The 27,395-nt window shown below is 31.2% G+C and overlaps 1 protein-coding gene across 1 annotated transcript; it reads left to right on the top strand.

Annotated features, from left to right (window-relative positions):
* Positions 1-2,361: 2,361 nt before the first annotated feature.
* On the top strand, positions 2,362-3,021 carry LOC132727137 (uncharacterized). Its single transcript, XM_060712548.1, has one exon. The coding sequence runs from the start codon at positions 2,362-2,364 to the stop codon at positions 3,019-3,021; it is 660 nt and encodes a 219-aa protein (XP_060568531.1).
* The last annotated feature ends 24,374 nt before the right edge of the window (positions 3,022-27,395 follow it).

Below are 27,395 nucleotides of genomic sequence, written 5' to 3' on the forward strand. Positions count from 1 at the left end.
ATGATTATTCACTTTTTTGTTCGTACCGGAACTATGCATTTTTTGTTATATAAAAATTGTGTTATGCCCCCATATTGTATTGAAAAATGCTTGGGTGAAAATAAAAGATATGTTCTGTTCTGTTCTGTTCTGTTCTAAAAGCCCTCCCAACGTGTCTGTCCCGTAATAAGCATATAATTGTGGGACAGTCGTGATTATAGATAGCTTCCGTTCATTTCCACCATTATATGTTCTCACCATGCACCTCGTACATGTATTTGAATTATGTGCATTTTGAATGACAGACAGTGTCGTACCAACGTATCGATTGTTTCTTTATTTATCTTATTTAGCTTGATATGATAACATTTAGTTCGAATTGTCGCCGGAGAATTGTGTCAACGTGATCAAACTGACATTTTACGACATTGGTCTCACGCCCTTATTTCATAATATGCAGACGAGATTTTACGACTTCTGATTTTTCGGAATTTTCAATTTTCGATATGTACATGTATTTTAAAGTCTTGTACCATACAAACATATAGATATATTATATAATGTAATTGTTAACTTAATTGCAATGCTTCAACCTATATATCAGTAGAGTTTCCATGAAAGTATATCACTGTATAACTTTACGCGAAACCAATGAAGTTCGTGGAAAACTTATTTTTGCCGCGCCCGGTACTTCTATCAGGTATACATGTGTGTTTTTTTTGATAATACAGTTCACTATCGTTCGTACTTATTTACTATTGTCATTTAATGTTTACTTATTTTCTCTATCACTTAAATACCATGTAGTATGTAATATCCATTGTTACCTTTTCTAAAATATCCCAGTCAATGACATACGTTTTCCACTATGTTTTTCCTCGTGGTATAATTCTCCCAACCTATCCACTAGTCAATGAAATACCTTTCCTGAGCACGCTTTCCACGTGATCCATTTCTCCTTACATTATTTTGTTTTCTTATCGCGCTTTACCCGACCATTTAAATTACAGATAATGAGATTAATACGGTGAACATAGTTTTAAATATTGTGTTAAATTGATTGACATGTTATTTACTTATTAACTTTGTATATATCTGTCCCCATCTATTTACCCATATTTCAATATAAAACAAAATGAATCATGCTATTACATGTCTGTAATCTGATATTAATAAAAGTAATTGTTGTTGTTGTTTTCTGTCCTAAGATATCATAGTTTGCTTTTATTGTTTACCTTGTACATATAATTTCCTCTTTAGATATATAGATAGATAAATTATAATATCTATTAGTCTTTCTTTAATATAACATTGTCCCTAGTATTCAGTGAAATTTTCATCAGTCACACGACTTAAATACGCTGCGCGGTTTTTAAGAACAGAACTATATGCGTGTTTTCCCGCCCCGGTTTTCCTCCCTAAGATTTCATAAATTGCTTTCGTTGTCTACCTTGTATATACAATTACCATTATTCTGATCTAAATTATCCCGATATATCTTAATAAATATCTATATATTTGAAAATTCAACCACCCTTTCATTCCGATTTAAGCTTTTTTTTTCACGAAAAATACATGTATTTATACGTTACAATTCCAGCACACTCTTGAATATGTTATAATATTTTTTTTTCTTAAAGGCAAGATGTTCACCTATCATACAGTGAAATTTCCATCCAGATATTTTAATAAATAAGTTCTTAAGCGATTAATGAAGTTCGTGAAAAACTCTTTAGTTAGGTGCGCGCAGTATTTATAGCGGTATAATACACGTGTTTTCCGTACCTAAGGTATCATTGTCTACCTTGTATATGTAATTAACTATATTCCGGTCTAAATTATCCTTATATATCTTAATAAATATCGATATGTTTAAATATTAGGAGTATTAGGTCACGTGATTTCAAGTGTAAACAGATATTTTTGGCGGAGAAAAAAATATTTTAAAAATGTGAAATGTATATGGAATAAAATGATTTAATATGTTATATCTTTTAATGGATACCTAAGTGTTGAGTGTTAAAGTACTCGATGGGTAGAAAACAAAAGAATAAGCGTAAAAAGAGTGATAACAGTGACAATAATGACAGTATATGTAAGGCGGGAAGATATGCAACTTCGCCAGAGCAGGTTTGTGTCAGTAGTATTCTAAAAACGGCAAATTCTGTGCTATTTAATGACAGTAGTGATACAGAAGATAGTTTAAATCAGAGTAGAGACAGTGTGATAAATGAAAAATCGTCAATTAACGGAAATATGGCAACAGTGCATACCCCACCAACTAATACGGGACATGATATAAATGCTATTGGTGAAACATGTTCGCCCACAAATGCAGATTTGTTAATTTATTTGAAAAAGATAGATGAAAAAATTTGTAAAATGGAAAAAAAGTTAGATAAACTAGATGTTCTGGAGCAAAAAGTAAATAATTTTGAAAAAGAAATAAACAAAGTGTGGACAAATATCCAAGACCAAAATAAAAAAATTGAAGAAAGATTCATGGTAGTTGAAGAAAAGGCAGAAAGTTCCGATTTCAATTTAGGCCTAACGAATGATAAATTAATTACAATGCAAAGAGAGAATAATGCTCTAAAAGATGATATTGTCTATTTACAATCGCAGTCAATGCGGAATAACCTTGTATTTGCGAACATCGACGAAAGCCCGTCAGGGGTGCTGGAAAATACGGAACAAAAGTTAAGAGAATTTTTGGAGCAAAATATGAAGATAGCTAAAGAGCAGGTGGAGAGAATGGCGTTTGAGCGAGTACATCGGATGGGGAATAAAATACCAGGTAGAACAAGAAATATCGTTGCGAAATTTACACTATTCAAAGAAAGAGAATTAGTTCGAAAACAATGGAAAACATTAGATAAAACCAAATATTATGTTCATGAACAATTCCCCAAGGAAATTATTGCAAAGAGGCGAGAATTGGTGCCAAAGATGAAGGAAGCGAAGCGGAACGGTCATAATGCTTGGATCTCATATGATACTTTATATGTAAACGGAAAGGCGCAGCGCGATGAACGAAGCTAGGACCACGAAGGGGGTGGTTTGAACGTGTTGGCGTGGAACGTTAACGGACTGACGAACGTGAAAAAAGAATGTCAAGGATTTGTAGATATTATTGACAAAAATGATGTGATATTTTTGTTTGAAGCGTGGACAAATTCTAAAAGTATTGTAGATATTGAAGGTTATGTATCATATAATTTTTTATCGAAAATATCAACATCGAAATGCTAAAAGATGTAGCGGAGGCGTTGTTATCTATGTTAAAGACAATTTGAAAAAAGGTATTTCAGTTGTTAGAAATAATCACGATTCTGTTATCTGGTTAAAGATAGATAAGTTTTTTTTTCAATATAGAAAATGATATATATTTGTGTGGGGTTTACATATGGCCTGAAGGATCGCCATTTTATTATGTATGTAACGTTGATTTATTTGATGTTGAAAATGAAGGGTCTGTATTTTTGATCGGCGATTGGAATAGTCGGGTAGGTCTTAAGGCGGATTATATTATATGTGATACTGCTATTAACCCATTACTTCATATACACGCCTTTTAACGCCTTTTTCACCCCCCCCCCCCTTTTTGTTGTCTCAAATGATGAAAAAATGCCTTATTTAGGCCCCAAACACTTGTTTTTGTTTGAGAAATGTTGTTAAAAAAAGTGACCTCTTTTTCGGCGCAGCCCCCCAACTAAAAGATACATCAGGGGGTTGCCAGAAGGGGGATGTGCCCCCTTCTGTTTGGGGGGTTTGAAGGGGGGCAGAGTCCCCCTCATCGCCAAGAAAATTTTGGACTTGTGAGAGGCTGTAAATGACCCCAGATTGATCATAAGGTAACGTGTAACCAACGCTGAAAAGCATTTGACTCTATCTCAATCCATTGAGAAGTTGCAGCACTTTGAAATCAATTTTGATGGAAAAAATCAACGCAAAATAGTGATTTTTGGCAATTTTGAGATGTCCCCTCGTTGCCATGGTAACAGAAAATTTAAGCCTGAGCATGTTGTTGCAAGGGCAATGGTCCAGTCAACATTTGTGCCAAGTTTGATTAGTGTTGAAGCAGTTTTTATAGTATTATAGCAATTTGAACTTGTAACGGGAGACTTTTCAATGAAAACAGCCATTTTTCACAAAATGCTCATGAAGCAATGGGTTAATGAAAAAAATAAAAAAATCTACAAAACAACAATTTTTCTTCTAATTTATATGACAGGCCATGTTTAAACATGAAAAAACGCGATTTAGGGTAATTTCAAGTATTTTCATCATTTTCTGTTAACCCATTACTTCATATACACGCCTTTTAACGCCTTTTTCACCCCCCCCTTTTTGTTGTCTCAAATGATGAAAAAATGCCTTATTTAGGCCCCAAACACTTGTTTTTGTTTGAGAAATGTTGTTAAAAAAAGTGACCTCTTTTTCGGCGCGGCCCCCCAACCAAAAGATACATCAGGGGGTTGCCAGAAGGGGGATGTGCCCCCTTCTGTTTGGGGGGTTTGAAGGGGGGCAGAGTCCCCCTCATCGCCAAGAAAATTTTGGACTTGTGAGAGGCTGTAAATGACCCCAGATTGATCATAAGGTAACGTGTAACCAACGCTGAAATGCATTTGACTCTATCTCAATCCATTGAGAAGTTGCAGCACTTTGAAATCAATTTTGATGGAAAAAATCAACGCAAAATAGTGATTTTTGGCAATTTTGAGATGTCCCCTCGTTGCCATGGTAACAGAAAATTTAAGCCTGAGCATGTTGTTGCAAGGGCAATGGTCCAGTCAACATTTGTGCCAAGTTTGATTAGTGTTGAAGCAGTTTTTATAGTATTATAGCAATTTGAACTTGTAACGGGAGACTTTTCAATGAAAACAGCCATTTTTCACAAAATGCTCATGAAGCAATGGGTTAAGTCTATAGATAATGATGATTATATTCCCGATATATCCTCCGTCAGGGCCTCTTGTGATAAAACGTGTAATTCTAACGGAATAAAACTTCTTGACTTATGCAAATCTACGTGCTGTCGAATAGCTAACGGTCGGATCAGTAATGACTATGGTATTGGTGCTTTACATTTGTATCGCGTCAAGGGGCATCATTAATTGACTACTACTCGCGAAGAGCGTTTTTTTGTAAATATTAGTGATTAAAAATACCGACTTCAATAAGGGGCGCCATTGTCCGATTTCCGTTAATATAAACTGTAATCAATCCCCGGAAGTAAAATATATTTCAAGAATTTATGAAATAGATGTCACACAATTAAATCTGAATTCGTTCAGTGGTATTATTGGTAGTTTTACCGCAAGTTCAACGAGATAACAGAGAGCATAGTACATTCAAAATAAATAGTCGTTGCTGTAAATAACATTTAAAGATGATTCCACCGATACGGTCCTTCCGCAGGCACTATAAGACTACCCTTCGTTTACACGTTATTTCAAAGTCGACGCGAATGTACATTTTGTTAGATAATTCGAGAACCTTAATGATAAGAATGGTTTGACCTTGAATGTAAACATGCAACAAAAGGTAGATAGAAGCAGGCAGCGTGCTTAAAAAGATGTACCACTGAATATAATAGAGGAGCATTTGAATGCTCAAAAGCAGAATAAACAAATAGTTAAGAAAAAGAAGAAAAAATATTGAATAAAAAAAGTATCGATATCGAAAAATTACGTTTCCGCGCGAGGCCTAAAGATTTGTTGAATTATTTTAAAGCTAAAAAAAATAATGAAATAGTATCGCTTGGAAGCTTTTACACATATTATCAAAGTAAGTTAAATGATTATTTTCAAAAAATGAAAAATATGGAAGCAGAAGATTTTTCTAACAAAATCATAATTTTAAAACTCAAATTAAGAAAAATGATGATAAACACTGACGTTTTGAATAGTTCAATTAACTATTAACGAATTTAATCGCCTGTTAAATCTTTAAAAGCGTGATAAATCCTGCGGAAACGATTATTTTGGCTGAATGAATATTTATTGAAAACGTAGATATACTGGCAGCGCAAAGATATGTATATTTTTTATTTTATTTGATAGGCGTTTTTCCCCTGAAAGATGGACCTGAAGGGGTTATTGTACCATTGCACAAAGAAAGGAGAATAAAAACAATGTTAATAAAATTATAAGAGGCCACTTACTTTAGTAAGTTGTAGATTCGAAATTATTTTACGACAATACTAATAATAGAATTGTTAAATATTGTAATGAGAAAAATACATATCAATCGCATTTGGATTCAGAAAACTATTCGATTCAACTTGAATGCTTGTTTATTTTGCATAATTTGTTAACAAAATATAAATAAAATGAAAAAGATTATATTGTTTATTGTTGATTAAAAATGGCAATATGATGTAATATATAGAAACGCATTATGCTTAAATGTATATAGCAATGGGTTAACGTGTAAAATTTGAAATAATAAGGATGTATGAAAAAAAGTAAAAATCATGTTTCGGTCGATGTAATTCGTAACTCTGATTTTTTCAAAATATGCGTTGTTTTAAAAAACCAAAAAAAGGAGTAATTTTCACCAGTAATTATTTTCACTATTTGTTAAGACTTAGAGTATTTTTTGCAAATTATAAAATTCCAGGTGGTAAATATTGATGATTATTATTCTTATTCTACTTTTGTTTGCAGATTATATGGTTATTCTTGGGAAGACTTCCGTAGAAATTAACAACTAATCTTATATTAACTGTTCTGAGTATTGCAAACTATGGAGTCTTGTTAAGTCAATGTACAAAAAACCAAAGGTTAATGGAATTCGTAAACGTGGGGGACTTAGAAAATAATGAGTACTTTGTGTATAAATGGACAATTTGGCATAAGTTGTAAATGATTTTAAACTATCTAGGAACTGTTTTTAATATAACGGGAAGTTTTGCATTAAATCAACAACAACTCGTAAAGCTTTGAAATCAAAATGATGTTTTTATTATTAAATGTCAAAAATATAAAATGAAACCTAAATTCTTTCATACTTTTGATTCTTTTGTTGGATCATACTAAAATTATTCAAGTGAAATATGGGTGTTTTACCAAAAATCAAAATAAATCGAAAAAGAAATCACCTTAAATTTTGTAAGAAAATTCTTTTTGTTAAAATGTCGACTCCTAATGTTGCAGTTTATGGCGAAGTTGGGAAGATATCCATTTGTAATATTCGAGATAATATTAGAAATATGTAAAATTATTGGCTTAAACTTAATCAGTACAGATAATATAATTTTGAAAAACTGTATAATAACATAGTCCATATAAGAATTGTATAAATGTAATAAAGAAAATGTCCTCAAATTAAAAAAATTATTTTGTGAAAATGATATAATATGGTTTTGATAAATCCTCATTTTGTTAAAGAAAAGACCGTTTTTAATAATTTTTAGACAGCATTAAAAATTGTATTTTCCTGGCAAGGTTGCAAGTAAAAAGTCAGTAACACAATGTTAAACCTTTATCACCCATCTTAAAAGAATAAATTGAATATGAAAGTTATCACTGATCATAATTACCTTTTGATTTTAAAACCTATTTAGTAAAACTAAGAGTGTCAGCTCAAAATTCATTACAACGGTACAAACAAATACGGGTATGAATTAAATAATTAACCGCAAAATACGAGTAATAGTCCGTTTTCTGTGAAATAACAAAAGACATCGATGACGAATTCCCACTTTGTATAAATGTCCATGTTTTAATGATATATCGACGGGTTATATTACGATATTAATTATAATCAGACCAAACTATGCATAAACTTTTCGAAATTGTTAAAAAATTGCGACGGGAAAAAGATTACTTGTTTAAACTTTGCTAAAATTTGGAAGTGAAAGTCCATCTTTTATCTGATTTAAGCTTGTGTAAATATTTATTTTTGCACCGATGAAAATGAAAAAAATGCGCTTCTGTCTGTTTCTGTTCTGTTCTGGTTTAAATACATGTCCAATCTTTAGAGCTTTTTATATGTACTTAATATATCATAATATATTTATTGTTCTTTCTTCTAATGCCAAATATTGTTCCATATACACAGTGGGAATATTCATTACCAAAATCTTTATATAAATTGTTCCTTTGGAGCGATAAATCGAAATGTGAAAAAAATTACACTATATCTTGCTTGCGCGCGGTAAGTTATAGGCGTACCGACACATTTTTTTCTCACCCTATGTTATATTTTCTCTAAATGCAAATGCAGACGTTTCCCTTTTCAGAACCAATGAAATTTCATAAAATATTTAACAAACGATTTTTATGGAATTTATGAAAACCGTGAAAATACTTTAAAATGAGCGCTCGTTCCAACTCATTGTTTAACCCGAATTCTTAATTCGACATTATTTTGAAAAGGAACAGTTTCTTTTATCGATATGTTTTTCCACGAAAAATACATGTATTTATACGTTACAAATTCCAGCACACCCCTTAAATATATTAAATATTTTTTTTTATTTTGTATGGTGATTTTGTTTGTTTACGATAACTAGGGCCGTGCTCAAAGTCGTCTGATATAGGTGTTTACTAGCGCATATTGGCTTTAAAAGCGCTTTCATAGTTATTTAGTGTTGGTTTCCCGACCCCCTTTTTTGTTTCATTTGGCAAAAAAAATAAATTCCTATTCAGGATTAATTAAAAGTCTGTAAGGGGCTCATTTTTCGTTAAAATTTATTTTATAACGGATTTCATACACAAATACCAGGCAAAGTTTCATGATATAATAAAAAAAATAATGTGATAAAAAAAACCCTTCACTTCAAATTTTTAAATTTTTTTAAACCAAATAACTATCGGGGGGTGGTATCCCGTGGGAAATATTATATAAAAACCCATTTTAAATTTTAAAATGATGTCCCTTTTATAAATATTTGGTTATTGTAATATTTAATTTCAGATATTAAAAATTTAAATGCAGGAAATATTTTTTTTCATTTTTAAATGAATAAAAAATTTGAATATTTACTTATATTATAAAATTTACACACTTACAAAAAAAATGTTATATTAATTAATTAAAATCAATTATAAAAATTCTAAAACTTCACTTTTTTTTAGATGGCCTTAATAAACGGTTTTTTGCGATTAAAACCCATCGCCCTACGTCAGGTTTAATTCCAAAAAAAATTTTTATATGGGGTCATTTTCCCTATCAAATTTTTTTTATAATAATAATCTTATCTAGCTTGTTTAACCCTTTTCATTGCATTGTTATTGCTATATATATTATTATCACTTTCCCGATAAATTTTTGGGCAAAATTAAAAAGTATTGATAATGTTACAAATAAATAATGAAATGACGGGGAAAACATTATTTCTCAAAGTTAGGGAATTTTAAACATATAGGGGAAAAAATAAGGGTTCAGCTTCGGATCCTGGGGAGGACTTAAAGGACTGAAGCCCCCCAAAGCACCTGACCTAAATAAAAAAATTATATCAAAACGGCGTATTGGCAAAAAAATGGGTTAAGTAAAAGTACGTCACTTAGTCCATTTTATTGGCCTGGGCCCCTGCGATTTTTCCTTTTCAGTTAAAAAAACTGTCAGTAGGGTGAACTTTCGGGTTTTTCAAAAATAGCGTTTTTCGTGCGTCGTTTTTTTTTAACGGCGGCCCTATAGCGTGCAACGTGCGTTTGCAACGTTTTCAAGGTGCACTTTTTTCAAGGTTTTAAGTTTATCGTTTTTTGTGTATCGTTTTTTCGTTTTCGTGCGTCTGAAAACGTGCGTTTCTTATTCCCCCGAAAAGTTTAGCGGCGTCTCGTTGTCAAGGCTTAAGTACCGTGTTTGGTCTTTTTCTATTTTGGGGAAATAAAAAAAATTTTTAGTAGTATATAAAGTAAATTTGTTTTTCTTAAAAATGTAAAATTTCTGTTCCCTGTAAAGAATAGAAAATTATATAAAGAAGTATTATTGTATTTTCATTAAAAATTTTTAAAGTTTGTGACCCCGCGGGAAACTGGTCAATTTCTTAAAGCGAAGATCATTAGTTTTAAACCCATTTACATACGTAAATATAATTACTAATTAATTGCAACATTTTTAATTTTAATTCAGCAAAAAATTTTTTTGCTACCCAAAATATATTAATAGGGGTTTCAACATCAAATGATGTATAGACTACACCCCACCCCCCTTACAAATTCATCTTCTGACTTTTTTATCAAAGACTGTCCGAATCCATCCCAATACTATTTAGGGTGATAATTATTTGACGTTCTTTTCCCAATTTTTTTTGGATGATTTTATTGATATGTAACACCTGGCAGCACTCGAACCCCCGACACTCGGAATACGATTTCCCCGGGTCTTTTATTCCTCTGATATTCGGCCCTACAGTTTTACTTGTTTAAATACTGAAAAAGTTATAAAAACCTACTGTGTATGCAAAATTTCTTCGAAATTTCCCAGGCTTCTTGCATTGTGAATTTAAATTTTTATGGGTATACAAAGTTTGTATCACAGGGGGAGAAAAAAAGGTGCATCCTGACATGTAAATCGAACCCGTGGGCCGTTAAATACTGTACCGCAGCTTTTTTACCGCATTTGTTAATAGTTTTTTGTAATGTATAGTAGTGACATTTTACTAATTATACATTGTACTATTTCTAATTTTTTTGTAAAAAATAAAATAACAGATTTTTTCTAGATAAAAAATTCTATGTGGCAAAAATATAGCCATGTTGAATTTTTTAAAATGTATCACAACAGCGGTAACCAACCCTTTAAAAAATTCCCCCTATCTGTCACTTTAATAAACCATAAAACTACTATTTTTGTTTTTGGGCCTGGGCTTTTGCGGTCATTTTACAAACCGTATTACCGTAGCGAACAGATCCCCGGGCGGGGTCGGGGATCCATGCTGGTCGCAAACCCATTATGTTCTTTTTCGGACGGGGCTAAAATAATCTTAATTTTATATGAGTCAATAAAAAACCCTTTTGAAAAACATATATATCTTTTTTTTTATTCTGTATTTATCTAAAATATTTTTAAAGGGTTTAAACCCGAAAATCATTATTTAAAACATAATCCCCTTTGAGAACCCCGAGATGAGCCTTTTGTCGCCTTTTTGCTAATTGAAGTAAAAACCTTTTCTTTTAAAAACCCCATGAAATTTTTTAAAAGATTTTCTCATGAGAAAGTAGGTATGCTTTAGCCCCCAAGTCATTGTTTAATTTCCTCAATAATTATAAACCAGACATAACTGAAAAAATTCAAACTAAAATATTTTTAAATATCACCTATATTTATATAAAAAGCTAGGTTCACAAACCACCGAAAATGGCCCCAAACTGACGGAAAATAAAAATACAGAAAAATATATTTTGTGTTTTTTTTTCAACATATCAATTTAAAAAAGAAATTTATTTTCTTCATAAAAAACATCGTAAAGGATTTTTATGATTTTTTTTTGAACCCTTTTTTTTGCCAAAAGGGAAAATTAAATTATGAAGGGAAATTTTTCAGTGTCCCCGTATGAGCGCAGTTTGTTCCCCCTTTATTCCCGCTTAAAAACATTTGTTATTCAATTTTCTTTAAAAAAATAAAAGTTATTTTGTGGAACCGCGGGGCGTTATATTTTAAAAAAGAAAAAGTGGAGCCCTTTGTTATTTATCAAAGGCCCCATATCGATTTTTAAAAAAACCCTATACCTATTTTTCGTAAAAAATAAAGTTTTGTAAACAAATTGTATAAAAAAAATTAAAGGGGATATTTCAAAGTGAATGCAACCTTTTAATCACAAAAAAAAAAACAAAAGATTATCATTTATTAAACGCGGACGTTTTTGGAACGAATTGCAGTGGGTTTTACAAAACCAGCGTAGTAAGGGTTCAGACCCACATTGAAAATTTCCATAGACTTACATTAAAAGGGAAATGGCCCCTAACCCTTTCCCCTTAAAAATTAAATTTTTCATGCAAAAAGAGGAAATTTTTTCTAGCAAATAAAATTCCCCTTGACACAAAAAAATGTTCCTGTTATTGGGGGTTAGCCGACCAAATTTTTTGGAAATTTTATTAAAGGGATTCCCCCCTTTTCCCTTTAAAAAATTTTTCTGCTGATCACGGATTTGACTACACTTTTTTATAAATGAAAATATCCAATTTAAAAATTAAATCCCCAAGATCATGAAAATATTTCATTTTCTTCAGAAAAAAATTTGTATTTTAAAATTTTTAAATTATTTTTTATTTAAAAAATACCCCATTTACCCAATCACCTCATGTAAAAATTGACCATGGGGGTTTTCCCCTTCCCCATTTTTTTTTCACCCAAATCCTGGCGTTTTTAAAATGCGTTACCCTGACAAAAAAGGGGGAATTTATTAAATGTTTAGTTTTCAAATTTTAAATAAAAAATTTAAAGTTGATATACAATTACAATTAAATAGGGATGCATTTTCCCCACTCTTAAGTCATTAAAACTTTGAAGTTCCCTTTTTTTTAAAAAGCCCTTTTATGTCGCTTTTCCGGTTTTTGGGAAATAAATTTAGATTTGATTTTCATAATTTTTCATTTCTTTAAGGGAATTTTTTTAACCAATTCCATAAAATTTACTAGATAGCAAAAATATACTGTTTTCATTTTCAGAAGTGCTTCAAAATACTAAATTTTTTAACAAAAGGGGTGTAGCGGGGGCAATTTTATCACCCCCCCCATTTAAAAAAAAAGTGTTTTTTTCCCCCAAAATTTTAAAATTTTTCCCACCAATAGACTTCCCGAATGAAAATTTAGCTTAGCAAACATACTTAATAAAAAAATCGTTTTAGTGAAACCCGATTTTGATACACATTAATTTTTTTTACACATAGCAAAAAATTTTGGTTTTTTAAATAGGTATTTTTAAAAATGCCCCCGCTGTATTTTTTTACTCCAAAAATTTGCTTTATAATTTCTTTAAAAACAAACCAAAAATTTTCAATAAAAAGCCCCAAAAAATTTTTTATATATTTTTGTCTTTTGTTTTCACTTTGGTATTAAAAAAGAATTTATTTGGGAAAACCAAATTCCCCCTGGGCTTAACAGCACAATATAGCCTAAAATCTTTACTTCTTTTCACCCCTTTTTTTGGATTTTTGCATTCATTTGGAGCCAAAAAATTGGGCAATTTTAAAACCCTTTTTTCAGGTGTTTTTTCCCCTGTAAAACACCCCCTTTTAGGGCCCCAAAAAGTATTGGAAGGGGCTAGTATTGTGTATTTTTTTCTCATTTAGGTAGGCCCGGGAAAATAAAAATTTATTGACTTATCTTAAATTTCTCATTAATAAAGGGGGGTTTAAATTTACTGAAGTTGTGCTAAACACCCCTTTGTGTACATTTATCTCCCAAAAAAAGGTTTCTTTTTCTGTTTTTTAGAACATAGAGACACAAAGCTGTGTTTTAATTTTGCCTAATATGATTTTGGAAAAAATTAATCAAATTTTACTTATAATAAACTTTTTTTACAAAATTAAATTTACCCTTGGGTTATTTTGTCCTTCAAATTTTGCATTAAAAAGTCATTAAAGGGCTAAAAACTATGGCATTATACTTGGTGAGTGTTTAAAAATTTTTTACCAAAAAGAAAAAAAATAAATTTTAAACACTATTTTGCATTTAACCCCATATTTAAAGGCTATTCAGGGGCTTTCCCAACCCTTTTTTATGCTAATTTTTTAATGGATTTTTAATTTTTAAAATGTATTGAATTCATGCCCCCAAAACCAAAATAAATTTTTTAAAACAAATCCTTAAATGTATTTATTTTAAACTTTTTTGCTATTTTGCCTGTAAAAGAAAAAACAAAAAAATTCTTATATGGGAAAAAAGACACAAAAATTTTTTTTTTGTGCACTCTATGTTATTATATGAGGGAAAAAGGAAAAAAAATTAGTGCCCAGCGAAAAAATGTCCCCCCCCTAAAAAAAGTCGAAAAGGGTTAAACCCAAACAGAAACCCAATATTTTGTATTTTAATTCCCATTTGTTTTTTAACCCCGGGCAAAATGCATTTTTTATTATTACTTTTTAAAACCCCTTTAAAAATGGCCCCAAAGTGTTTTCATCAGGGTCCCCGTCAAATTATTTCATAAGTCTTAAAACCCGGCATTGTTATCAATGTACAGCATTTTTGAAATCTTTAAAAAATTTTTTAAAGAACCCGCCTTTATTCACTCAAAACCTATTTACCCCCTTATTATCATAAATTCAATGTTTTAAAAAAAACACAAACCCTTTTTTAACTTTTTAAAATAAAAAATACCTTTTTATTTCATATGTAAAAAAACTTGTAAGGGTTGGGCCCCCCTTTAACATTTTGCTGTAAACACCAAAGTTGCATTGAAAAAATGAAATTTTTAAACCCTAGAAGGTGTATACACCCATTTTTCCAAAATACGGGCTTTTTCGGGCTTTATCAAAGAAGACAAAGTACAAAAATAAATTTTGACATTTCCCAATTTCCCTCTCTTTAGGTCAGCCCACTCACTTTTATTTTCCCTGATTTACATTTATAAGAAATGGCCCCCTAACCCTTTCCCTTTAAAAATTGATTTTTGCTAAAAAAGGGTAATTTTTCTAGCAATTTGAAAATCCCTTGACACAAAAAAATTTTCCCCTGTTTTTATAGGGGTCCCCGCCCAAATTTTTTTTCCCAAATGATTTCCCAAAAGGGGGATTCCCCCCCCTTTTCTTTAAAATTTTTTGCTCCCTGTCACAGGCCCTGACTACATTTTTTTATAAATGAAAAATATCCAAAAAAAAATTATCACAGGACCCCCTTGAAATTTTCTTTTTTTCCAGAAACAATGTGTTTTTACTTTTTAAATTGTTTTTTTTTATTTAAAAAGTCCCCCATTTTCACCCCAATCCCCTCATGAAATAATTGATCATGCGGTTTTCCCTGCATTTTTTTTTCACCCAATCGCTGGCCGTGTTACTGCTTCCCCGGGACCAAAGTAAAAACAGGGAAATAAAACCCGCAAAAAACCCGTTTTTTAACAGGTTTTTGGGTTTCCCCTTTTAAAATGAATTATGTACATGCTCTTACAAAAAAACCACTCCCTGATTTATTTTATTATTTTATTTAAATTTAGATTTTAGATTCCCATTGGAATAAAAAAAAATCTTTATCCCAAATGATGATAAAAAAAAAATCAAATTGGAAAATATCATAAACCGACGGTAAATTTTCCCTTGGGAATCCCCCCTTTGTAGAGTGTATATTAGAAACAGCTATAGAAAAAATCAAAAAATTTGTTATAATATGTAAATAGAAAATTTTCCATCGTTTAAAAATTTATGGGGGGGAATGTTTTAAAATTTTTGGCCCCGTCGCAATTAAAAATTTCTTACTCGTTTAATGTTAAAAACAAAAAAATTTTTCCCGCTTAATGTAAAAGCCCCCGTGGGAGAGGGGAAGAAGCGATGGTTCACATGCGGGAAAGATCTGGGTTCGAACCCAAACTCCCGGACATTTTTTTTAAAAAATTATTTTTTATGATAAAATTATATTATAGAAATTTTTTTAAAATTTATGGGTATAATATATTAAAGTAGGGAAATCCCTTAAAAATCAAAAAGGGGAAACTTGAAAAATTTGGGTTTTTTTTTAGGTGGAAAATTATAAAGGGCTTTGTTTTGGAAAAAAAAGAAAAAAACCCCTCGGGAAAGGGGCCCGCCCCTTTCCCTGAAAAGAAAAAAGTTAAAAGAAAGTTCTTTTCTGTTTTAATTTTGTTTGTGACTTTGATATCCCTTTATGGGGGGAACAAAACTTTAAGGATAGGAGAAAAAAAATTTAAAAAATTACGGGCCCCAGTGTGCCACGGGCCTAAAATCAGTTTATAAATCCTCCATCGGTAAGTTTAAATTTTTGTAAAAAAAATTGCATTTATTTGAAAACATTAGAAAAGAAAAATAAACCCTTTTATGTTTTTTTTTTACAAAGGGAAAAAGTTTTTTTAAATTTTAAAACATGATTTTACGTAATTTTAAATTTTTAAAAATACGGGAAATTTTGGGAAATTTGTGTTTTTTACATTGAACTTTTTAAAATATGAAAAACTTTCTTTTTGAAGTTTTGGGGGTTTTTGTTAATTGGCGTTTAAAACCCCTTCCCACGCTAAACTTTTCAAATAAAATTTTCCCTTTTTAAATTGGAAAAAACCTTTATCTTTTTGGGGGGGAAAAAATTTAAAAATTTTTTTCCTGAATGAATATTTAAAACAGTGGGGACCATGTTTCAGGCGCATGGATTTTGCCGGCTGATTTTTGGTTTCTGCATGTCACTGGGTAGATTTATGTTGCAGCCCCAAGGCAAAAGGGGTAAATATAAAAATTAAATTTACTATTTTGGGGTAGTTTTTAAAAATCCCATCAAAAAGCGGAGCCATTAAAGATTTTTTTGTCGGGTAAAAAGCGGGTTCCAAAACTTGTTGGGCCCTTTTTTCAGAGTTCGACCAAAATCATTTCTACAGAAAATTTATCTTTATTTCTTTAGTTTGCAAGTGTTGCCCTTTAAACACTTTTTCAGAAAAAAACGTTTAAAGATAGATTTGTGGAAGGCATTGACCCACCTCAACGCATTTCATATCTAAACAGGTAAATCTATTTCAAATTTCCCTTTTCAGAATATGCGATCTTTATGCATTAAACAGAATTTTCTCCTGAACTTTGACCCCTTTTCAAGAAGCAGATCCCTCTTCCCCTTAAACAGGATTTTTTCAAAAACCCAAATTTTAAATTTGATCTTTTCTCCCACATCAATGATAAGAAAAAACCCAACACCGTCACGATCCCCTTTAGAACAACTTTTTGGACTTTTTTCCTTAATTTAAAAGTCGGGCATTTTCTAACAGGTTTTTTCCAACTTTTTCTTCACCCCTTTCCCCAAAGCCCCAAGTTTTTAGAGTCCTTTTCCCACTGTAAGAGAGGCCCTGATGAGAATTTTTCGTCCCGCCTTTAGGGTTTTGAGGTTGTGACAAAAAAAATTTCAAATGAAAACCATACAGGGACAGTTAGCTAAATCCCTATTTTGTTTTTTTTTCTGTTTAAAATTTTTTTGGTTTTCTTAAATGGAAAACATTTACTTTTAAATTTAAATCAAAACCAATTACAAGTTTAAAAGGGAAAAAACTTTAGTTTTTCACAAAGGTCGCCCTCTCGTAAACCCCAATGTCTTTGTATCAACCACGGGACATTTCGTGAACATAATTGGGTCCCTCCCTTGCGGGAGGGAAAAAAACAATGAGGGAAAGCTACCCTTAAAAAATTTCAAATCAAACATAGATGATGTAAAGGTTTTCCCTTGAAGAAGGAGTGTGCGGGTTTAGGGGATCGGGGGGTTCGGGGGACTCCTAAAAAGCTACTGGAAGATTTGGGCTTTACATGAAAAAGTGCCAGCTTTAATGAAAAAGGGGCAGAGCAGTTTTAAATCTGATAAAGGAAAACCCCGAAGTCGTTTGTAAAGGTATTGCTTTTTAAATAACTTTTAAATATATAAATATTCCTGAAATATGTAATATTTTTTAAAAAAATATACAGTATACAGTCAAACATTGATCAAAGATTTCTAGTAGGACATGGGTCTTTATAGACGATTTTGGGTCGTTATGTGGGAGGTAACCCCAGCTTTTTTAAAACCAGAAAGAGGTTGTAAAACCCTTTTTTTTTTCGGGGTGATCTTTTTTTTGATATTAATTTCTAACAAGGTTTTAAACTGTATATGGTTTAAAAATAAAATTTTTGGTTTTTAAATTTGTTTTTAAAAACTGGAAAAATTTTAATCAATTTATCCCCAAAATTTCACGGTAGTATTAAAATGTGATATTTTTTTCCCCTTTTTTTTTTATTGCAATCGGATATTCATTTTAAAAAAACTTTATTTTATATTAAAACCCTGAATTAATTAAACATGGGAAATTTAACTATCAAAATTTTTGGATAATTTACCAAAAGGCTTCATGGGTAAAAATGCAAAGTATAAAAATTTAAACTAATTTTAATTTTTTAAGGTGTATGCCCCTTTTCCCTTTTTTTGGGCTATTTTCAGATAAGGGGGGGGTTTTTGGGGTCAGCAACCCCGCGGAATTTAAGCCCCTTTCAAGTTTCCCTTTGACAATGTGGTCCAAATGCCAAAAACCATTCATTTTGGGGCTTTGTCGCAGTGTTTGTTCCCTCTCGAAAAAAATAATTTCCCCCCCTCCCGTAGCACTTTACCCGTCAGAGAGTGATGTTGCCATTGGGAAACAAAAAAGGTAAGATTGTTGAAAAGGGAAAAAGAGCTTTTGAAAAAAGTAGAAAAGGAAAAGGTTTGATGAAAAAAGACGTTGGAAGAATGGGATGAAGAAGACATATATTTCCCCCTTCTTAAACCCGTTTAACAAAAAAGTAGGGTGACACTGGGAGTTTAAACAATTGAGTCTGTCCCCCATATACATTCCAAAAAACATTTAAGGAGGAGGTTTTGACAAAAAAGGGAAAAAATCCCCATAAAAGTTTTTACATTTTAAATTAAAATTTGTCCCCTATAAACCCCAAAAAGGGAGGAAAAGGGTTAAATTTCTTTTAAATTAAAAAAAATGTAAATTTTAATGGTAATGTTTCCATCTTCTGCGAAAACCTATTTTGACCCTTAAAATACCTGTTTTTCAAATGACTTTTTTTAAAAAAACCCCTTTGTTAGTTTTTCTAGTTTAAAAATTATTATTTTTGGGGCCTTTATTTCTCAAACTTTTTCATATATATTATTTTGTTAAAAGATTTTGACAAAGTTTTTATGGCCCCATATAAAAGGTTGTGTGTAAAATATAACCCGAGCCCCAGGCGATGGTTATATTTCAAACAACCAAATTTTATAGGCCGTTTTACTTTGTCAGTAATATTAAATCGAAATTTTTTAAAAACAGCAAGGGATCAATTTTTTTGGGGGAATAAAGCGAGATTTCTTTATAAATCTTTAGCAGCCGCGTATATAAAAACATATTAAACTCCCTGAAATAGTCAAGGAAAAAACGGGGCCCGGTTTTTTTCCAAAAACCCTGCAGTATTATAAAGAATCTAGGGAAAATCCCCTCAAAAAACCTTTAAAAAATTGATATTTAAAAAAATTTATTTCTACAGCAACACAGGATTTATCCAAAACTTTCTTTTTGTTTTAAAATGCAAAGCGACCACCCCTTCATCAAAAAAGATATATGCTTTTTTGGGTTCCAAAATTGAAACCCAAGGGGAGAGATGGGGTGGTATTGCACTTTTCAGGTACGGTCAAGAGTAGTTTTGGGGTGGTGCCCATTTAAAATTTTCCCGCCTTAAGTGTTGGGGATCTGTTTCCCAAAGGACGTTCCTAGCGGGAGGGGAAAATTATGGGGTCCGTTAAATTTTTGGGGTTACACCTTTTCAGACCCCCCTGAATTTTTAAAAACAAAGTTTGGGAAATTTACGAATCATCTGGCCCGTTTATTTCAACTGATATATCGTTCGACGTTGTTTTAAACCCAAATTTCCATAAAAAAAATTTCCGTACAACTTTTATTTTTATTAACTTTTTTGTTTTTTAAAATAAATATCAAGCAAATTATTACTTTATTTTTTTCACAGAGATAAAAACATGGTGGGAAAAAACTGATAACCCAAAATTCTATCTTTTTTTTGGTGTTAATTTTATTTTGAATTAAAAAAACTTTTTGATTTTTTTACATATTTTTTCAATATTCTAATTCAATTCCTTTGGTTAAATTTTCCAAAACCCCAGTATAAACTTTTTTTTTTTAAAAAAATTGTCAAAATATTTTTTTAGCTTGGGTTTATTGTTAAAATAATTTAAAAAATTCTTTAGATTCCCAAAAACAAAATTTTTTGGGGCCGTGTCACACAAAAAAAACAAAAGAGCGTTTTCCCAAACATGGATCAAGGGCCCGACTTTAGCACTGCGCAGTTCCTTTACAGGGGTCCCCTGCTTTTTCGCCTTTTCCAAAAACCCCCTTACAAGTAGAAAAAACTTTAAAAGCGAACAGGGTGGAAACCCGATCAGACTGCCGGAAAGCGCCCGGGTTTGGGCTGGATCCTGCTTTGGGTTTCAAACCCATTTTGTTGGTTTTGTCGTGACACGGGTCATTTAAAATTTTCGATTTTTTTTTTTCTTACCCCTTTTTTTAAAAAAGCAATGTTACTTTAAACATTTCCCGTTTTTTTACGCCCATGTTTTTTATTTTACTTTGCCCAAACATCTAAACCCCAAAAAATTTTGTTTTATTTTATTATGTTTAAAATTATTTTGTTAAAAATGTGATATTTTTTGGAAAATTATCTTATTGAAATTAAATTTCCCCGCATTTAGTTTTATTTATTTCGTTTCAATTTCTTTTAAATAATTTTGTAAATCTAATGGGCATTCAATTCATATTCCCAAAATTTTTAAAAAAACCCAAAAATTATATTTTTCAAGAAATAAAATTGTTTTCCCAATTTTTTATATTCCCAAAAAAATTTGGTTTTAAATTTCCCTTTAAAAAATGCTTTATTTTTTGGAAAACATTTTTAAATTTAAAACAGTTAAATTTTTTAAAAGGGTAATTATTTTGGGGACATGTAAGGATTATTCTTAAAAAGGGGGAAAAAACATTAAATTATAGTAGACGTTTTTTTTATTTTGCCCAGATCAATTAAAAGTTTGATTTGATATTAATGGAAATTAAAGGGCCGTTAATGATTAAAAAAATTTCCCACCCTCATTTGTTAAGAATTTTTGTTTAAAAAAGTTTCGTTCATCAAAATAGATATATTGAACCCCAATTAAAAAAGTTTTTCATTATATTTCTGAGGTTTGGGCCCTTTTCGGTGGTTAGTGGTTTTTAGCTCTTTACATAAACCCCTTTTGCATACAAAAATATCTTTTTGGGGCCCCGTTCAAATTTTTAATTTTATTGGGCATTTTTTAAATTTTTCCCCAAAAATCAATTTTATGCTTCATAAAGGGAGGTCAGTTCATTAAAAAAAGGCATAAAAACAAGATCCCCATTTAAAAATAATGTTTTAATTTTATAACCTTTTAAAAACCCAAAAAATTTTTTTAAAAATTTTTTTTAATTTTTAAAAAACTTTTTTCATTAGATGACTTAAAAAAAAAGAAATTTTAATAATTGTCCGGAAAAAAATAAAATTTTAAAATTTAAATTTTTAAATCGGGGCCCCTAACTTTAAAAGAAAGCAGTGCCACAAAAAAATGTTGATCCCACGGGGTTTTAATTTTTACCTTAAATTTTAACCTTTTTAGGAAATGAACAGAATTTTTTTAAAAAAACATAAATCTATTATATTAATTAACAAACATTGTAATTGACAAAAAAAAGGGTTTAGTCCTATTAAATTTCATTAAAAAAATTATGAAAATTTTATGGCAAATCCCCTAAGATCCCAAAATGTCCAAGATATTTGCACTAAATAAAACAAAAAAATTTATAAAAAATTTTACCAAATTTAAAAAAAACCCTTTGGAAAATTAAAAAAAGCTACAAGGGGAAACCCTTTTCTTTTGCAAAATTTAAAAAATAAGGGCAAAATTTTCTAAAAATCCCTTTATTAATTTTTCCCAAACCCCAAAAAATTCATTAAAAATTTGGGGTTAAAGTTTCCCTTTTCTAAAACCCTTTTTGGTCACTGAAAAAAGTAAGTAAAGCCAAATAATTTTATATTTTCAAGTAACTACAAATTTCAAAATTACTAAAATAAAAAAAACCCCCTTTAAATTATATTGAAAATTTTAAAAGAGAGCTAAGGTAAATTTTCTTTTTAAACCCTTTTTGTTCAAAAAAAATACATTAAAAATTTTTAAAAAAAATGGGGGAATTTTTCCCTTATTATAACCTCCTGGGAAAAGGGAAAACCAAAAGTTAGTAAGGCAAACATATCACTATAATATTGAAAAACAATTACACTTTTTTGATTATTTTTAAAAAAAAATTCCAAAAAAATTTTTCATTAAAAAATAAAAAAAAAGGTATGGCAAATGTCCTATAATGCAAAACAGAGGTGTTCAAAATCCACTATCAGTAAGGAAAATGTTTCCCCCCCCTGTCAAAGGGGCCATTAAATGGCCAAAGGTATATGGAATCCAAAAAAACCTGTAAAACCCGATTTTTTAATTTTTTTCAGCTCGAACTATTTACTAATGAGGGGACATAAGATAAGTTAGTTAACATAAACCCCTTTAAAAATACATGAATGGCCCAAACTATTTATTTAAAACCCTTTCCCTGCCAGAGGGTTTTTTGTTTTTTTGTTCACCTAAATTTTCCAGAGGATTTTTTTAAGAAAAAATTTCTATATTATTAATTAATATAAATTTTTTATTATTTGTTAAATTTGTAAATTTTAAAAAATTTTATAATGTTTCCAAATTCCTGTTAGTAAATAATAATAATTATTGTCGATGGTAATAATTTTCTTTATATTTATTATTTTTTTATTATTTTTAATTTATTATTATAACTATTATTTTTATAGAAACGGCTAAAAAAGCCGTCCATATGGAAATACGCCGAAAATAACAGGGACGGCTTAAGCCGTCCTATGGCAGTGAAAGGGTTAATCAAATCACTAAACGATCTAGCTTAGAAGTTTTTAAAAAATTTTATATGATTAGGTTATTTTATTAACGTTTAAGAAACGATTTCTATTTTGCGTGCGTTCAAGCGTGCGTAATTCGTGTAGCGTATTTTCGGTTTTGCCATGCGTTTGCGTTTTTCGTTTCAATAAAAGGGTGCGTGTAACGTTGTGTTCGTATAGCAATGTAACGTGATGCGTTTTTTCCGAACATGCGTTTTGCATGTTTAAACTGAAAACGTTCACCCTACTGTATCACATACACAAAGTAAAGACTGTTTAAAGGGTGAAACAAACGAGCCATGTCAACATGGCCATCCCCCGCGAATTGTTTTGCTCATTGGAAAGAAATGTATATGTAGTAGAGCGGAATAAATTCCATTTTAAGAAGGTCTTTTGTAATGAAAACTGATGGCTATAGTGATTACAGATTTTGAAACCTATTGTGAATACTGATGGCTGAAAATAACAAAGGGCAATTACTGAAAAATAAATGCAGGGTAGGTTATCATTCTTGTTGTGCTGCATCCCTCCTCAAGTATAATCTATCCAACCTATGAAGTTTCAAAGTTGATACCTCAAATTACTTTTTGAAGAAAAAAATGAATTGAAAAAAATTAAGTATGAAAAAGAATAAAAGGGCAAATAACTCAAAAAATTAATAATAAGGTATCGAATTCATTTGTGCAAGTGCACACGCTCCTGAGTGACATCTATGCCACCTAATGAAGTTTCATTTTGATATCTCAAAGGCTTTTTTTGAGTTAGTCTCTGGACAAAAATTAATTTTTGAAAAAAAATAACAAAGGGCAATAACTCAAAATAATGCAGGGTAGAGTTATCATTCTTGTGCAATGCACTCCTCCTCAATGAGATCCATCCACCTATGAAGTTTTCAAGTTGATACCTCAAATACTTTTTAAGATAAGCTCTGGAACAAAATAGCATGAAAAAAAAAAACAAAGGGGCAATAACTCAAAAAATTGTAATAGGGAAGAGTTATATATTCTTCGCGCACAACATTCCTCCTCAAATAAGATCTATCCACATATGACATTTCATGTTGATAATCTCAAAAAAAACTTTTTGGGAGTTATGCTCCACTCAGGTGGAAAAATATAGGTATGAAAAATAACAAAGGGCAATAACTCAAAAATTAATGAAAGGTAGAGTTATTCATTCGTGTGCACTGCACACCTCCTGAGTGAGATCTATGCACCTATGAAGTTTTTCAAATGTTAATATCTCATAGGCCTTTGGAAGTTATGCTCTGGACAAAAATCAATTTTTGAAAAAAATAACAAAGGGCAATAAACTCAAAAAATCATACAAAGGTAGAGTTAAATCAATTTTTTTGTGCACTGCAACTCCATCCTCAATGAGGTCATCCACCTATGAAGTTTCAAAGTTTGATAACTCCAAAATACTTTTAGAGGATTATGCTCCGGACAAAAATGTCGACGGCAAGGACGGACGGACGGACGGAAGGACGGAAGGTCGGACGGACGGAGACTATTTCTATATCCTCCGCCGAAATTTTTCGGCGGGGGATAATAAGAGTAGTTTTTCATTTATACGCCTATAGTATAACGCTACCATTTAGCCATTTTTACATAATGTTTTTATAACGCTAATAAGGTCATGTCAAATTATATGCATGGATGTTCAATACCATATTTACTGAGTGGCAAAATCGGCACTGGTGTGTGATAAAGCATATTAATACGGGGAAGTCAAAAACCGCGGGTTCCGGGCTTTGACTTGCCCGGCTATAGACTACATGTATAATATTTAAAAGAGAAATCAAATAAAAAACAATTAAAAAATATATAGAATTCTTTACCTATCAATGAATTTTTCAGTGTCAGTTCTATTCGGGGCCACCATTTACAATTGTAACTCAATGATAAAAGGCGGGGTATTCTGATAACGGAACAAATCTCAAATTTTCGGATAAATAATAAACGCCGAGTGTTCCGAGTGAAAAGGGAAGCGGTGCATGTAATAGCGAATGACAATTTTAAAACGGAAAGAAAGAAAGGAATTTTTTAACGACTTCCCCATTCATAGGTTTTGCCTAATTTCATATTACATATATTAAGCGCAGGTCAATAAGATTATAAGTTTCAATTTTAAGTGATATGAAAAATATTTTCTGTTGTGCTGTCTTTGTAAATCCAATAATTTTCCTCATTTTTTCCTATTGATTACAGTTTCAGACCTAAAATAAAATTGCGTTCTTAATATTTATATAGATCTATACTAATATATTGTAATGTCCTAGAAAATTTTACCTTTTTTAGTGATTTCGCTGATTATTTCTACTTTCACTTTCGTTTTGAGAAGCTTTTACTGGCGACAAGACAGTAAATCATATGTGGTGTCCTAAATGGAACAGACAGGACATCAACTTAAATCTACGTATTGTGCCAGCAATCATTCTTGATTCTGGAAGCTTTTCCTTTAATGTTATCCATTTCCCTCAATGTTATCCGTGGTAGAATCCTGTGTTTTTAATCTGTTTTTTCGTGACTTTCTGCCAAATAGTTAATTCCTTTATTATACACTCAAGATTATATATTTCGATTGTTTATGATGCAGCCTCACTTAATATATAGATTTGTCACATAAATCCATCTGAAATTTAATTGTTACCACTGTATATTTATAAAAATTTGCAATGCATTTTCAATGTCGGCCATTTTTGGACTATTACGTAGAGATTACGTAGTGAAATGCAAAGGGATAGTTCTTTATCCGATTGCGCATAAAAAAGGAACACTTTACATTAACTTTTTTACTTTCGATATTAGCGCATGATAGCTTATAAATATATCTAAAAATCATTTGTTGAGGCTGTGACAAAAATTTATTTCGGTGCTAGGTTGAGTGCATTTCAGTTTTTACATAAACTCGTTTAAAATATATTTCTAGCTACCTTACAGTATAGATCTACATGTATATAATGATCAAAATTTATCGCTTAAACGTTCTACATGTAGCTAAAGTTGTTAAAAACTTAAAATGATTACGATGTTTTAATAAAGGTTTAGAAACGTTTTCATTTTGTGTGCGTTTTAGCGTGCGTATATCGTTTAGCGTATTTCGTTTAGCGTATATAGTTTTGCGTGCGTCTGCGTATTTCGTTTCGTTTTGCGTGCGTATAACGTGCGTTCGTATAGCGTGTAACGTGCGTTCGTATAGCGTGTAACGTGCGTTTTGCGTGTAAACTGACACGTTCACCCTACTGTATGTCTTTAGGCATTTTTTCAACAAAATGTTTTTGACTCAGGTCATGCAGACGCTTTCATAGATAACTCTTAGTAAGCGTCTACATGATACTGAGTAGATAAGCTTCAGAACTCTTAAAGTAGATCGAAATATATGTGCAAGTAAAAATTAGTAATAGCCCCCTCGAATGTGTGAGTTTTATTTATGTATTTGAATTTTCTGCCAGTCTGCCAAGTCATTCCATGTATGCTTTGTTTTTATTGTTTAAACGACAATGAGCAAGACGAATAAAATATATAATGTGTTATATCATTTTCAAAAATTATTCAGCAGTGAATTTTAATTCAATTGTGATATCGTGGCTGATATTAGATAAAAGAATATTATTCACATGCTGTAAAGTTTTTAACCTGGAGAATAAACATTAAAAGGTTAGATTATTTAATAAGACACCGTACAGAAAAAAAAACAGATCAAACTAATAAACATGTTAAAGTATGTATAATAAACGCACACTAAAATTTAAGTTGAAGAGCCCCACGGTGCTATCGGCCCTTATCTGGTGTGGCACATCATAAGGTTGTTACGCAATATTACGTTGTGAAAAGAGTCTTTTATAAGTGCGCTTAGATATCATAGCAATGAAATATATTGTTGCCGATAACATGCAGTGATGAGATTTGATATATATTTGATACATATCTATTGATTTAAAGGTCACGAAAGATAGGAGGAAAATGCGAAAACATTGTCGATAAGATAATTGTCGAGAAAACGATTAATATCAACTAATGTATAAAGATAAACTTTATCTATTACCTACAGTGCTTAAGTATTTCTCAATAACTGTTGTGTTGAAATACCGGAATTCTAATCAAGAAAATCCTGTTAATATAATTTGGAATTTACCCGTATCGCCCAATTTATAAAAAGAGTGGGGCAGTCTTGTTATATCTCGGCAGATTTATATCTTATCAAATCAGTCACAATTAGTATAATCAAAGCACAGAATGCGCTGAATTTGTTTGGGTCTCAGAATGTCAGAAAGGTGCAGCTTGTGAGATTATAAAACAATTTGTTTTTGTATAGTGCCACCAGTGCTTTCCAGCGTTTTAATTGTAGTAAATTGGCTATAAGACTAATTGCAGCACTGATATTCAATTCAATGTTTATTTGACTTAAACAATTTGAAAAAAAGAGTTGCCTTAACTGGGATTTGAACTCAAGACCTCTCGCTTCCTAAGCGAGCGCGCAAACCCCTCGGTCACGTTGATTTTATATGTTAACGTGAAGAAAACCATATTATTCTAAGTTAGCGTTTGTATCTGGTGGGCCGGTGGGGGCTGCGTTCATTGATTTTGTGTAACGACGCTAACTGTTGTTTAACACTTGTGTAAATAATCATGGCGCTTACTAGGGATACGGACAAAAGCCCCCCCCCCCCCGTCTAAAATGACAAGGTGGACAAAGCCCCCCATGAAGTTTACACATAGGGAAAAAAGCCCCCCCCCCCATAAAAAAGTAAAGGTAGAACAACCCCCCCCCACATTTTCAATCAAATTTACATATAGTGTATTAA

Source organism: Ruditapes philippinarum, unplaced genomic scaffold, assembly GCF_026571515.1.
Source record: "Ruditapes philippinarum isolate M1 unplaced genomic scaffold, ASM2657151v2 ctg8715_1_1_1_1, whole genome shotgun sequence".
In the NCBI taxonomy this organism is placed as follows: Eukaryota; Metazoa; Mollusca; class Bivalvia; order Venerida; family Veneridae; genus Ruditapes; species Ruditapes philippinarum.